This window comes from Natrix helvetica (assembly GCF_964273705.1).
Source record: "Natrix helvetica genome assembly, chromosome: 5".
Classification (NCBI taxonomy): domain Eukaryota; kingdom Metazoa; phylum Chordata; class Lepidosauria; order Squamata; family Natricidae; genus Natrix; species Natrix helvetica.
In genome coordinates this window covers 438,871-452,699 of record NC_138551.1, presented here as the reverse complement: position 1 = coordinate 452,699, position 13,829 = coordinate 438,871, and the positions used below count along the sequence as shown (strand labels likewise).

Sequence of the window (13,829 nt, the reverse complement as noted above, 5' to 3'; positions counted from 1 at the left end):
ACGCCACTTTGCATGGTCAGGGGGCAGGATGGCGGCTTGCATGTCTTTCTTGATGGGGTCTGGTCATCTCTGTTTTGGATGCCTGCAAAGTTGCTGGCCATTGACCTCTAGTTGGTAGGCAGTCTTGGCAAGGGTGGGAAGGGCTGCTCTCGAGACATGTCCATGCCAGCAGAGTCGGCCTTCTCCCACCTTCGTTGCAATTGATGACATATCAAAGTGTTGGTGAACTGTGTCATTTGCAATGTGGTCAAGATGCATTTCCATGGCATGGAGGGAGCTTTCTGTCCCTGTTCAGTACCAGACGGTGCAACAGGATGGATAGTTGTCTTGTGGTTTTTTTCTTTTCTTTTTAGCAACCACAGTTTAAGAGCTATAAAAAAGAGCTCTTGAACTGTGGCTGCCAAAAAGTGGGGGGGGGAGCCCCCACTTAAAAGGAGAACATCTTTACCGGCAGCACTTTGGAAAAAGCGGAGCTGAACCAACGAAGAGGATTCCTTGGTTTGTCTCCCCCAGGGAGACTGCAAGAGACACAGGGGGATGGGGAGCTCATTCCTCCCTCTCCATCCATGCCAGAGTTGCTGAGAACGCGCGCGCTCCCGCCATCCAACCGGCAGGGAAGAAAATAGGATCCCATTCTTGAGGTGGGGGGAGCGGATCGACCCCCGCCGCGGCCTCCAGCGGCCATCAGTTGTATTCTGGCGCCATCTGCCGGCTGCTTGCAAGAGGGCCTCGCCGGAGGCGCCTTCGGCGGAGCAGCGACGGGACAAAGGTGAGTCGAAGGCCGCAAATGGGAAAATGGCCACGGGCGATGAAGACACAGATCAAGACGCTGCAGAGTGGCCGACCGCCACCACCACCCCCGCCCCCGCTTGGTTTGCTGAAGAATCGACGGGCGCCCTTCGCTCCTCCGCGGAGAAGGCTTCGGGGTTCGGCTCAAACGGCCCACGGTTGGCGGCCAAATCAGGCCAGTCCCGAGAAAGAGCGGCAGGCGAGCGCGGGACAAGCGAGCGCTCCGTCTGAAGTCCGGGAGGATCTCAGTCCCGACGCCGCCTTGAGCGAGACCGCCGTAGCTAGAGGAGTGGCGAGCAAGCGCGGGGCGGACGCTCCGGTGAGCAGCCAGTGGGAGGCGCTGTTGCCGCGCGGCCCAAGGCTCGCAGTACGGAGGGTCGCAGCGGCGAATTCCGCTCGCAGGGAAGGAAAGGCTGGCGGGGAAGCGCTGCGGCTCAATTCGCGTCTGTGGCGCGGGGGGACTGAGCGGGAGAAGCATGATTTGCCTGGCTTCCTGCTTTCAGGCTCAGATTCTCCGGTGCTTCCCAGGTTTCCGTTTATTCCATAGAAGCCTCCCTTACCAGCAGCGGATTCTAGCGCTGAGCTCCCCCGCTCTCCTCTCCGGCCCCGCTCGCCCCGGCTTCGCTCCGCAACTTGGCCAGACCGACGCCAGCAGCGCCCCGCAACGTCCAGCCTCCCGCAACGCCCGCAGCGGCTTCCTGAGCTGGTTTCGAAACAGTCCTAAGGCAGGGCGGGCCTCTCGCCGCCTTGGCCGACAGCCTTACTTGGAGCTGCTCTGGCGGGCCTTTTCCTCCCCAGGAGGCGGCCTTTCCCGGCAAAGCCTCTGCCCAAGAAGTCCTGGGCTCTGCCCCGGTTCTGCTTCTTGGGGCCAGAGAGGAAAGTGGCCCTGAAGAGGTTCCAGGGCCCTGGTTGTCCGGGGCTAGGCAGGCTCTGCAAAACCAGCCACCACCACCCTCTCTCCCTCTCTCCCTCTCTCTCTCTCTCTCTCTCTCTCTCTCTCATATCTATCTATCTATCTATCTATCTATCCATCCATCCCTTTCGGGAGAGGGGGCGGTCTAGAAATCTAAATAAAGTAAAGTAAGTAAGTAAGTATCCATCCATCCATCCATCCATCTTATTTTACATAACAAATAGACTCCCAATATCTCTGGTGCTTATGTTGTAAAAGAGCAGAATAAAGGATAAGTGTCCATAAAAACTATAGGAAGCACCCAGTTCTATTCTATATTTTCTACTCTATTCTATTCTGTTTTCTATTCTGTTCTCTTCTGTTTCAGCCTTTCAGAACAGCTTCAGGATGGGACCCCCCCACAATCCTGGGCATTCTGTGTGTTGGGCCAATCTGCAAAGCGGATCCACTCCAGAAGCTCTTGGTTGCCTGACACCAAAGAGCAGCAAAAAACACCCAGGTGAGATTAACCCCAGGCAGCTGCTTGTTTATTGACCAGGTTTCTGCATTCCCAACACTCTTGGTGGTTTCCAGCAATAAAACAGAGGAAACAAAAAAAGCATGCCAGAGAACAGGTCAACTCCCACCATCCAAAGGAGAGGGTAGCCTTGAAGGTGTTGCATCTCAACCCACACGGGTGACCCCCCCCCCAGCACCTGGAACTGTCCTCCATTGGACACCAGTGGGGGCTCAGGGTGCAGGTATCCCACATTTGGATTGGCCAATAATTAGGCAGGTGTATTTTGGACCAAGCAAAGCTTGTGAGTGTTCTTCCCCCCCATCCCCACAATCAGTGGGCTGCGGCCACTCTAAGCAACTCAATCACTTTGAAGATAAGATACTCTTTTTATTAGCATGCGTGCAGTACGCCCGGGGCCCTCCAGATGGTTATGGTGCTTGCTGAAAACCCTAACCCTTTGGAGCCTTGATCCAAAAGGGGAACCAGATCTTACTTATCTTTTGCCCCCTGGGTGCATTGCAAAGAAACAGGCAGACCTGGTGGAATTACAGCCTGGCCTTGGACGATTTGAGATAAGCCCACCTCTGCCACCTCTTCCTTAGGAAGGCCCCCGGATACACTTGGCTAGGGAATAGAAGCAGTCTGCACCGCTGAGCCCCCAATGCCTGTCCCATTCTTCCTCCTGTCACCATTCAGGGTTAATCCAGCTGGCTTTAAAGGTTTCCTGATGCGGTGGGGGAGTGGGCACCTTCAGCAGTTCATAGGTAGTGGGGAGTGGGGGGGATCTCAGAGGTTCCACATCTGTGGTATGAGAGATCTTTTACTACCACAAGTGCATTATAACAGCCCCACCACGTGGTGGAGAGGATAAGAAAGGGCCTCCTGTTCCAGGTAGGGCTACAGCTGGCAGACTCCTCAGTTTCCCCATCTTGGGGTCCAGGAGGTGGCAGTATTAAGAAGAAGCAGCCCAGTGCAGGGCACTCTGCCCAGGGTCTCAGTGGGCGTCCCAGGAGGCCAGAGTTGAGATGGCAGGGCTGCTTTTCTGCCACCACCCTTCACTCCCTCCCTCGCCTGGCCTTGACATTCACCAACCTCACTGGCCTGGAAGGCAACTGGACCGACTCGGTGGCCTTGTGGAGCACGTATGCCAGGCACCCAAGGGCGACTGCACAGAAGGTGGCCACCGAGAGCATGGGGAGGTAAAGCAAGAGGAACACTTGGCAATAGCGTGAGTTGGAGCTCAGCAGGAAGCCCCAGGGCTGGTGCTGTGGCAGAAGGGCAGGTTGGCTGGGGGAAAGAGGGCTCCCCACACTCTGGGGCAAAGGAGGGAGAGAAGGGGAAGGGAACTCTGCTGCAGATGGAAGGGCCAGGGCTGAGCCTGCAACGGGCATCTGTCCCAGTGTCACTCTGGGGGCTGTGGGGCCAGACATGGTCATCATTTGCCCAGTGGGGGTGTCTGGCGTGAAGGGCCTGGAGCTACACACGGATGACATGGTGATCCCAGGGCTGCCAGTGGGTGGATCCTGGCTTTCTGTGGATCTCTTGGGGACTGTAAACTCTTCAAATGTTCTTGCTGAGCTGATGTTAGTCAGAGCAGTGGGTGCTGTCTTGGTGGGAGTGCCCCAGGGCACAGTGGCCTCCGTGGTTCGGGTAATCTGTTCATCGTCTGTGGTCAGAGTATCTGTACAAGAGGTGAACTGGTGGCTTATGGAAGAAATCTCAGAGACGGCTGTGGCATTTGGGGTTGTGGCTGGAGAACTCATGGAAGTTGTGGCTTGAAGCGTTGTGGAAGGCAATTCAGTGACAGTTGCGGTGTCTTTGGTTGTGGCTGGAGAACTCATGGAAGTTGTGGCTTGAAGCGTTGTGGAAGGCAATTCAGTGACAGTTGCGATGTCTTTGGTTGTGGTTGGAGAACTCATGGAAGTTGTGGCTTGAAGCGTTGTGGAAGGCAATTCAGTGACAGTTGCGATGTCTTTGGTTGTGGTTGGAGAACTCATGGACGTTGTGGCTTGAAGCGTTGTGGAAGGCAATTCAGTGACAGTTGCGATGTCTTTGGTTGTGGTTGGAGAATTCATGGACGTTGTGGCTTGAAGCGTTGTGGAAGGCAATTCAGTGACAGTTGCGGTGTCTTTGGTTGTGGTTGGAGAACTCATGGACGTTGTGGCTTGAAGCGTTGTGGAAGGCAATTCAGTGACAGTTGCGGTGTCTTTGGTTGTGGCTGGAGAACTCATGGAAGTTGTGACTTGAAGCGTTGTGGAAGGCAATTCAGTGACAGTTGCGATGTCTTTGGTTGTGGCTGGAGAACTCATGGAAGTTGTGACTTGAAGCGTTGTGGAAGGCAATTCAGTGACAGTTGCGATGTCTTTGGTTGTGGTTGGAGAATTCATGGACGTTGTGGCTTGAAGCGTTGTGGAAGGCAATTCAGTGACAGTTGCGGTGTCTTTGGTTGTGGCTGGAGAACTCATGGAAGTTGTGACTTGAAGCGTTGTGGAAGGCAATTCAGTGACAGTTGCGATGTCTTTGGTTGTGGCTGGAGAACTCATGGAAGTTGTGACTTGAAGCGTTGTGGAAGGCAATTCAGTGACAGTTGCGATGTCTTTGGTTGTGGTTGGAGAATTCATGGACGTTGTGGCTTGAAGCGTTGTGGAAGGCAATTCAGTGACAGTTGCGGTGTCTTTGGTTGTGGCTGGAGAACTCATGGAAGTTGTGACTTGAAGCGTTGTGGAAGGCAATTCAGTGACAGTTGCGATGTCTTTGGTTGTGGTTGGAGAATTCATGGACGTTGTGGCTTGAAGCGTTGTGGAAGGCAATTCAGTGACAGTTGCGGTGTCTTTGGTTGTGGTTGGAGAACTCATGGACGTTGTGGCTTGAAGCGTTGTGGAAGGCAATTCAGTGACAGTTGCGGTGTCTTTGGTTGTGGTTGGAGAACTCATGGAAGTTGTGACTTGAAGCGTTGTGGAAGGCAATTCAGTGACAGTTGCGATGTCTTTGGTTGTGGTTGGAGAAGTTGTGGAAGTTGTGTGTTGAAGGGTTGAAGAAGGCAATTCAGTGGCAGTTGTGGCTTCTTTGCTTTTGGCTGGAGAAGTCGTGGAAAGTATTTCATGGGTTGTGGAAGAAATCTCAAAGACAGTGATGGCATCTTTGTTTGTGGTTGAGGAACTTGTGGGCATTGTGGCTTCAGGACGTGTCCTGGCTGAGGTGGAACTCTGAGGGGGGGCGAGGGGGGAGCTTGAAGTTGGGGTTTGGGTGCTCATGGGGGTGCTGCTGGTCATCAGGATTTGGGTGCTTTTCGCAGGATGGGCCGGAGGAACGGTGGCTGAGGCCTGAGACGTGGTGGGGGCCTCCTGCAGCATGGGGGTCTGAGCTGAGGCCCCAGCTGTGCTTCTCCTTGCTGGGGTGGCAGATGGAGGAGTGGAGGTGGGCAACGGGGTGGCTTTGAAGGTGGCTAAAATGGGTGTGGTTGTTAAACAGACCAGCTGGTCTTTTGACAGTGAGTTCACATTCTTGCCAGCCAGGTCTCCTGGGCTTCTGCAGGTTAACTTTTTGGCATCCTTTATTCTTTTGACATTAGTGCTTATCCACTGATGAAGATAGAGAAGGTGGCAGTCACACCTCCACGGATTGTCTCCAAGATACAGGGAGGTGAGTTTTCCCAAGTGGTCAAACTGACCGGTGGGGATGGTCTCCAGGAGGTTTCCTTGGAGCTTAAGAGTTGTCAGGGAGGGGAGAGAAGTCAAATTCTCCAGGGAGGAGATCTTGTTCCTGCTCAGGTCCAGCTCCTTCAGCAGCCGCATGGCCCCCAAGGGTGGAAAAGCTTTCAAGCGGTTGGAAGCCACCTTTAGCTGTTTCACTTTGCTCAGTCCAAGGAAGATCTCCTCTGGGAGAACTTCAATCAAGTTCTTGTCCAGAAAAATCTTCTCCAGGTTGACCAGCTGTCTTAGCAAGTTGGGAGGGAGAGCCTGGAGCCTGTTGCTCTCAAGATTGAGCTCCACCAGCTCCTGCAGGCTGTCCAGGGTCCCCTCCCCCAGGCTCCCAATCTGGTTATCCTGCAACCGGAGAGTCTTCAACCTGCTCAATTGCTGGAAAACATCCCGTGAGAAGTTGGAGATCTGGTTTGACGCCAAATGTAACAAGGAGAGTTTAGGGAGCCCGTCAAAAACTCCATCGGGGAGAGAGACAATTTCATTCCGATGCAGGTAAAGCTCTTCCAAATCCCCAAGACTCTCAAAGAGTCCCTTTTCAATCCTCCTCATCTGGGAGTCCCTCAGGCTCACCTTGCGCAAGTGATCCAGGGACCGGAAGGTGCCCACAGGGAGAGCCCCTAACTCAGCCCCAGTGATTTCCAAATCAGTCAATTTCCCCAAGTGATCAAATGCTCCTGCTTCAACTCTTTTAATCTTGCTGTTTATAAATTCAATTTTCACTAGGTTAGACATGTTCACGAAGGCTCCCTGCCTGATTTCTACAATTCCTGTCTCCACAAAGAACATTTCAGTGATAATGGGAGCTACTGACTTGGGGATCTCTGTGATATATCGGGTCTTCGTGTAGACGTCTTGATAGGGGCAGCTCTCGTTCGGAGTGCCACTGCAACTCTGCTGGTCCCCTTGGCTGGTCCGGAAGAGGAGGAGGAGGAGGAGGAGGATAGTGGCCCTAAGCCACATGCTGGAAGAGACCAACAGCCTGAGCCTTTTTCAAAGTATTCCCTGCGCCCACCAACCTTCTCTGCACTGCAGCGTCCTAATTTCTAGGACCCCTTGAATCAATTCTTCGACCCTTCTGACAGATTCTCAACCTGCTGTTTTAATTCTTGCAAGTCATTGGTCAATGGATTTATACCTGTGGGAACACCGCAGGACTCCCCACCCCTTGCTCTCTACTGCTGCAGCCACAGCCAGACCAAAAGGGAGCATTTTGGTCCTGCAAAGGGAACACCGACTGCTCACCCTTCCCTCCCGCAGGTCTCTGATGTGGCGGCTAAGAGGACGCACCTGTTGGCTGAGCAGCCCCCAGAAATCCTTCCTGGCTAGGGCAGCAGGAGGTCTTGAGAAGGCGCCACTCACCTCCTCGGAGAATCTGCCCCTGATCCAGATGGGCTGCTGAGGGATAGGTGGCCCTTATCTCCAGGAGACATCCCAGAAGGGTGGAGGAGATCTGGATGTAACCCAAAGCACCGTTTGCTCTCTGGTTTGGTCTGATAAGCTGCGAGGGGCACTTGGCAGCCCCAGGAGACACCGCTGGTGGCTCTGTCTCTTCCGCTCAAGGGGCACATTGGGGCTCAGCTGCCCCTCCCTTGGCAGGAGTGCCCTTCGCTTGGCACCCACTCTCCACAGTGCGGAGAACCCCCTGAGATGGCAGGAGCCTGGTGCTGCCAAAGCTGAGCAGAAGGGAGAGAGACACCCCCTAGTCAAGGGTGCCCCCATCTTCCCAGATGCAGGGCCAGCACCCTGACACATTCCCTGCACTCATGTCTATGGAGGCTCTCCGTCATCCAGGTCGTGGTTGTCCCAGAGGTGCTTTTTTCAAGAGGCAACTGGACTTTTTTTCTTTGAAGACATTTCGCTTCTCCTCCCAGAAACTTCTTCAGCTCTGACTGGATGGTGGGGAATGGAAGGATTTATACTCCTTGAAGACAGCTGGCCACTTGTGTTCTTTTAGAGCGGGTGTCAAACTCAATTTCATTGAGGGCCAAATCAGGATTGGGCTTGACCTTGGAGGGCTGGTGAGGGGTGGGGGTGGCATTGCTGGGGGTGGCCGTGGTGGCCGTGACATGGGACCGCACCTCTGCAGACGTGGTTTTATAAACTTGTAAAAATAGAGAGGCATATATTTGTGATTTTGGTTTTTTTTAATACTTACTTGATCTGCTTGATTCACCTTATTAGAGAGAGGCCAGATCAAGAAACTGACTCCATGGGAAGATTAGAAGTACACATTGTTGACGTAGGTGATAGTAGCAGAATCCTGCAAGCCTGAAACGTAAAATATTTTACTTTTCCTCCCTTTTATAACCTTCTGAGTCAAAGACGGCCTCCTGGACCCCTGCGGGGGCTGAAAATGGTGGGGGGGGGCTTGAGCCCCACCCGTGCCCCATTTTTGCCCGCAGAGGCCTTGCAAGGGGGTCTTTTGCTGTTTCCAGACTGGCCCCAGATCTGAGCCTTGAGTTTGACAGCCCTGTTTAAGACTCCAGGTGGCTTTAAAGACAACCAGAAAGTCCAATTGCCTCTTGGGATTCCTGCACCCTGGGAGGAGAGACGAGCGGGAACAGGGACTCCTCTTCCTTAAGGGTTCCCTACCTGGGGGCCGTCAGCAACCCCATGGGGCCAAACTGGAGAGAGCTGCTTTGGGGGGGATCAGTGACCAGGACTAGTTTATGGGAAAGGCCATCAATGGTCAGTGTAAGGGAGACCAAAGGCAGGCCTCTCTGTACCCCCACCATCTTTTGGAAGCCCCCTGGGTGACCCTCAGCAAGCTTGGGGGGAAGGAAGAGATGCGGATTTTTGGAGGGTGGGATAGATAATAATTGACTATAATGATTTTATTGGTTTAGGCAAAACATGTTACATGTACTGTGGTTGGATAAAACACGGGATTGGGTTTAATTCAGCCCCTGCAAAACGTACACAACAATCGCACAAATATCAAAGTCCTCAAACATCATGACAGCTACCATCATAGCAACATGTATGAAATCTGCAAAAAACAAAAAGAAATGTAAATGGGACGGGAGGAGGAAGAGAGGGAAGGGAAAGGGAAAGAAAGGAGGTGGGGGGATGGATAGGAGGAGGAGGAAACACAAGAAGCCTAGCTAGAATCTCAAGGTCTTCAGAGCCCCCCAAAAGGAAAGAGGCACAGGGGGGGGGGAATCTGCTGTTGCCGAAAGGGCAAACAGGAACCCCGAGGCGCTTCTCTAAGCCGCCACAGATGAGGAGGCGGGAGAATCCAGCGGTCTGCTCTGTGCGGGGACCCCCGAGGACCGGAGCCTGGAGCGGGAGAGGGGCGAGACTACCTCTGTAGCAGGAGCTGCTCCAGGATGGGATCCTCCCGGGCGACCAACCCCAGCGCTTCCGGGTGGCTCCCTGGCTTGGATCTTGCAGCACTTGGAATGGGTCCTGCCTGAGCCGCGCCTACCGCTCCGCATCTCCCCGCCCCTCCTTGTCAAGCTCAGAGGGGGGCATTGTCGGAATGGATCCTGCTGTCCAGTAGAAGACCACCAGGCCGGGGTATAGCCCCCCAACCCCGTCTCCCTCCTGGCCCTCCTTTGCCGGGGTGGGGGGCTGCAGGGAGGTCTGCCCTGAATGGTGCCGGCGGTCTCTAAGCAACCCGGTCCAGGCCTCCTGTCTCTCTGGTAGGAGTCGGAGCTTCCCCTGGGCAGCGGCCACTGCCAGGCTGGCAGGGGCAAAGGAGCTGCCCCTCCCTGGCAGCTAGGAGAGCCCTGCCCTCCAAGGGAGCGGGAGCCTGGCAGAAGACGCGGGCGCCGAGCGGGTGGTCCAGAGAGCTCAGCCAGTCGGCCAGGGGGGCCAGGCGGCAGTCGCAGCGCCAGGGGTTGCCCTCCAGCGCCAGGCTGGCCAGGGCCTCGTTGGCGTCGAAGAGCTCCTCGGGCAGGCTCTCCAGGCGGTTGTGGGCCACGTCCAGGGCCTCCAGGCTGCTGAGGTTGGCGAAGGCCGCCGCGGGGAGGACGGCGAGGTAGTTGTGGCGCAGCTGCAGCCGTCCCAGCCCGCCCAGGCCCCGGAACGTCCCAGCAGCCACGCGCTCCAGCCGGTTGTGGGCGAGGCTGAGGACTGAGAGCTCAGAGAGGTCGCCGAAGAGCCCGTCGGGCAGCTCCCGCAGGCGGTTGTGGGCCAGGGAGAGGTCCACCAGGCGGGGCGTCCCCCGAAAGAGCCCCGCGGGCAGCGCCGCCAGCCGGTTGCTCTGCAGCTGCAGAAAAGCCAGGCTGGGCAGCCCCGCCAAGAGGCCGGGGGGCTCCAGGCGGCCCAGGGCGTTGTGCTGCAGGTGCAGCCGCCGCAGCAGGCCCAGCCCCGCGAACAGCCCCCGGGGCAGCTCGGCCAGCTGGTTCCCGTCCAGGAAGAGCTCCCGCAGCGCCGCCAGGGGCCGGAAGAGCCGCGGCGGGAGGCGCGTCAGGCGGTTGTCGCTCAGGCGGAGCTCGCGCAGGCGCAGCAGCGGCTGGAAGGTCTCGGCGGGCAGCTCGGCCAGCCGGTTCTGGGCCAGCGAGAGCGACTGCAGGCCGGGCAGCGGCTGGAAGAGCCCCGCGGGCAGCGCCGCCAGCCGGTTGCCCTGCAGCTGCAGCGCCTGGAGCGCCGGCGTGCCGTCGAAGAGCCCCTCTTCCAGGGCTTCCAGCCGGCTGAAGCGGACGGCCAGCTTGCTCAGGCGGCCCAAGCCCAGCAGGGCCCCGCGGGGGAGGCCGGCCAGCTGGGCCAGGGCCACGTCCAGCTCGCGCAGCCGCGGCAGCCCCGCCAAGGCGCAGCCCGGGAGCGTCCGGAGCGGGCAGTCCAGGAAGGAGAGCTGGCGCAGGTTGCTGCCGTTGCTGCGCGGAGCGAAGGCGCGGCAGGGCAGGGAGCTCAGCGAGGCGCCCACGAAGAACAGCCGGGTGGCCTCGGGGGGCAGCTCCTCCGGGACGCCCGAAACGTTTCGGCCCGAGCAGAAGACGGTGGCGCCGCCGAAGCACCGGCACGGGGACAGGCGGGCGCAGGCGGCGCTCGCCGGCGGGGCCAGCACCGAGGCGGTCAGCAGCAGCAGCAGCAGCAGGAGGCCAAGTCGGGGGGGCATCGTTTGGGCCTGCGGAGGAAAGGCAGAAGCGCCGCCGTCAGACGGGTGGGAGTGGGCGAGGGCTCTGGAAGAAGCCTCTGCCCTCGCTCTTCCCTAGCCTTGGCGGCCTCGAGATAAGCCACCCAGCTCCCAAGGGCCCAGGCGGAGAAATAAGCCTCCCTTAGCCTCCCAGGGGCTGGGAGTAAGGAGACACAGGGGCAGAGAGATCGTGGCAGCAGGGCCTCCCTCCGAAGGGCTCCATCTATCACTCACCCACGGGTATCTGGGGGCTTTGCAGGAATCCCAAAGTCATCCAAACACCCACAGCCCAGCAAAAACCGGAAATGAAAATCCCAAAACCACTCTTCCGTGTGTTAGAAACCAGGAGATGGTGAGTTCTAGGTCATCGCTTGGCATGGAAGCCAACTGGGTGACTTGGGGCCAGTCCCTATCTCAGCCCAACCCACCTCACAGGGTTGTTGTTGTTGCAGGAAAAATGGAGGCGGGGGGGGGGGGGCGGCAGAATTAGCCTTGTTCTCCCCTTTGAATTACATAGAAAAATGACAGAATAAAACATAATATCACTGCCATCGCTCTAGGCAAGCCTTGAGAAGGGCCTGGGATGATGTGGCAGGTAGGGACCTCTAGGCAAGGTTCACTGTCCACTGCTGTGGAGATCCAGCCAATCAGCTGGACAGCCTTGGGAGGAGAGGTGTCCTGAGGCTCAGCAGGAGAGGGCAATGAGGTTGGGCCCATTCTGGGCAAAGGGCACCAGACAACTGATGCCAGTTTAGAGGAAGTCTACTAAGATGAAGAGAGAGCCACAGGCTGAGCCCTGGACGTATCTAGCAATGCTCAGCCCATCCAAGGTGGGGGGGGGGGAGGCGATCCCACCCTGAAGGGAATGGACAGACTCCCGGGGGCTGCAAAGGGCAGAGCCAAAACTGGTGGGTCAAAGTGCCCAGGAGGGAGCTCGGAAATTCCCTGACTCTTCCAGTGGAACAGGCTTCCTCAGGAGAAGGTTCTCTGTTGGAAGACTTCGGGGCTGGAGAGCCCCTGTGGATCCTGAACAGAACTAGCAGGTGGTCTAGATGGCCTTTAAAGTCCCCTCCAACTCCATGATGTTTATTTATTTAGGCACTTCCTGAAATGGATTCATTCATTAAGCCCTTGATATAAAATTGCCTTCTTGCAGACTTCCAGGTGTTCAGGATGCCTCCATTGTAATGGCATCCTTTCGTTGGTTCTCGGGCCAAAGCCCCTCGGGAAACCTTCCTCACTCCAGGGAGCAGAGAGGAAGCCAAGGATGCCCCCTCCTCACCAGTATGCAGAGAGGCATCCCTGGCCCAGGCTGGGTTTTCCCCAGAGACAGATGGGCTTTGGATCCCGTACAGAGGACTTGGGGTGGGGGGGATGACAGGGGCGACTGGAAGTTGCACTGAATGCCGCACAAGGAGCAGCAGTCTGTTTCCCTCCCCCCCCCTCCATGCGAGAGAACGATGCACAAGGATTGCGGCTGAAGGGCCCAACGGAGACCAGCTTGGAGGTGGGGGGGGGGGTTTCTTTCTGCTTTGCTAATGCTGCATTTGGGGAGCTTTCCAGATACGTTCCTGCATTTTCCTATCTCCGAATTCTGGAAATGGGACTGCCGATTCTCAGCAGTGGGAGTGAGAAATATCATCACTCCCCAGACCAGCGTGGCAAGTGGGAGGAGAACGCGCACCCCCCGCACCCCATGCACAGCCCAGGATCTGCTCCCCAGATGCTCACTTACCTTCTGTGTGTCCAGTTGTCCAAGGAAACCTCCACCCTGTGTCCCCAGCCTCCACCAGCAGCCTCGGTCAACAGGGTGGCTGGGTCAGTGACCCACTGGGCAGAGGTGGCTGCAGGACTTTGCTTTCCAGAGATTGGGGCAAAGGCCGGCAGCCTTGGGAGGGGAGCAGGGCGGGCACTGGCCTCTCAATCAACAGCTGCAGCAGCAGCAAGGGACCCTCCTCCCCTTGGGGGAGGGAGGGAGGGAGGGGGAGAGGCTCTGAGGCTTGGCCTCCAATCGCACCTGGGCACTTTGGGGGCAGCTGCATGGCCTTTGGGCAGCCCTCACTGGAGAGAAGAGCCCAGGTTCACCAGGCGCCCAAAAAGCCACAGCAGGTGCTTTCCCAGATCCTTCAGCCCCCAAGCGCTTGGGAGCCCCAGAGTGGCAGGTGACTAGACCCCGGAGCCGGATGGAGCAACATGACCTCCTGCTGAGGGCAACCCACTTCCCAGTCCCCTGCCTGGCCTGGTTCTTCAGGCGGGGGGGGGGGGGCAGCCCTCTGTCTGGCTGTGTTCATACAACAGGGTCATGTCAAGAGCGAGCACCGGCCCTGATAGGAGAGCATGGCACAGAATATTTTTCCTGTAGCTTTGCACATCCTGCATTTGATTCTTTTCAACCAAGTGGAGTCAGGTTAAATATGTTGTGTGAATGCCATTATGCCTGCCGAACTCTGTCAATCAAGGATTGCCCACCTTCCTATGGAAGGGAGGAGGAGGAGGAATGCTCTTTGGCCATCTTCACCCCATCTATGACCCCCCCACCCCCCATGCCTGGGCTGCAGGCTCCTGGCTGCCTGCCTTTCCCTGATCCCAAGGGGCCTGGGGGTGTGCAGCCATCCTAGTAGCCTTTGGGGAGAGGTGGGGTTGGGGGGTTATCCTTCTGCTTCAGAAGTCGGGAATGCCTCTTCGCTTACCTGGCCAAACAGAACCCAGGGCAAGAAAGGAGAAAAGGAATGGGGGAGGAGGGTCTTTTGGTGGGTGCAGTTGTTTCCATGTTTTGTTTCTTGCTGGAAGAGTGGCAAAAGGGGGAGGCGTTCTGCAGGGGAGCCTAAAGCAGCTTAGAAGTAA

The 13,829-nt window shown here is 56.9% G+C and overlaps 2 protein-coding genes across 3 annotated transcripts; both read right to left on the bottom strand.

Moving 5' to 3' along the window:
• Positions 1–3,256: 3,256 nt before the first annotated feature.
• On the bottom strand, positions 3,257–8,488 carry LOC309393780 (uncharacterized protein; the record flags this gene model as incomplete). The annotated part of the gene is made up of 1 exon (XM_081956276.1): positions 3,257–8,488. Exon 1 carries the CDS (start codon positions 6,863–6,865, stop codon positions 3,257–3,259), a length of 3,609 nt encoding a protein of 1,202 aa, XP_081812402.1. The 5' UTR covers positions 6,866–8,488.
• A 236-nt stretch (positions 8,489–8,724) lies between these two features.
• CPN2 (carboxypeptidase N subunit 2) lies at positions 8,725–13,232 on the bottom strand. 2 transcript variants are annotated; one of them, XR_014175466.1, is made up of 3 exons: positions 12,721–13,232; positions 9,211–10,976; positions 8,725–8,894 (listed from the first exon to the last, which is right to left on the bottom strand). XR_014175466.1 is itself a non-coding variant. In XM_081953973.1 (2 exons), exon 2 carries the CDS (start codon positions 10,965–10,967, stop codon positions 9,516–9,518), a length of 1,452 nt encoding a protein of 483 aa, XP_081810099.1. In that variant the 5' UTR covers positions 10,968–10,976; positions 12,721–13,232; the 3' UTR covers positions 8,725–9,515. The 2 variants fall into 2 exon arrangements, 1 of the variants encoding a protein (XP_081810099.1); XM_081953973.1 differs by having other exon boundaries at positions 8,725–10,976.
• Positions 13,233–13,829: the final 597 nt, after the last annotated feature.

Excerpts from the sequence above, each read along its gene's own strand:
- CPN2 (XM_081953973.1), bottom strand. The coding sequence starts at position 10,967 with ATGCCCCCCCGACTTGGCCTCCTGCTGCTGCTGCTGCTGCTGACCGCC.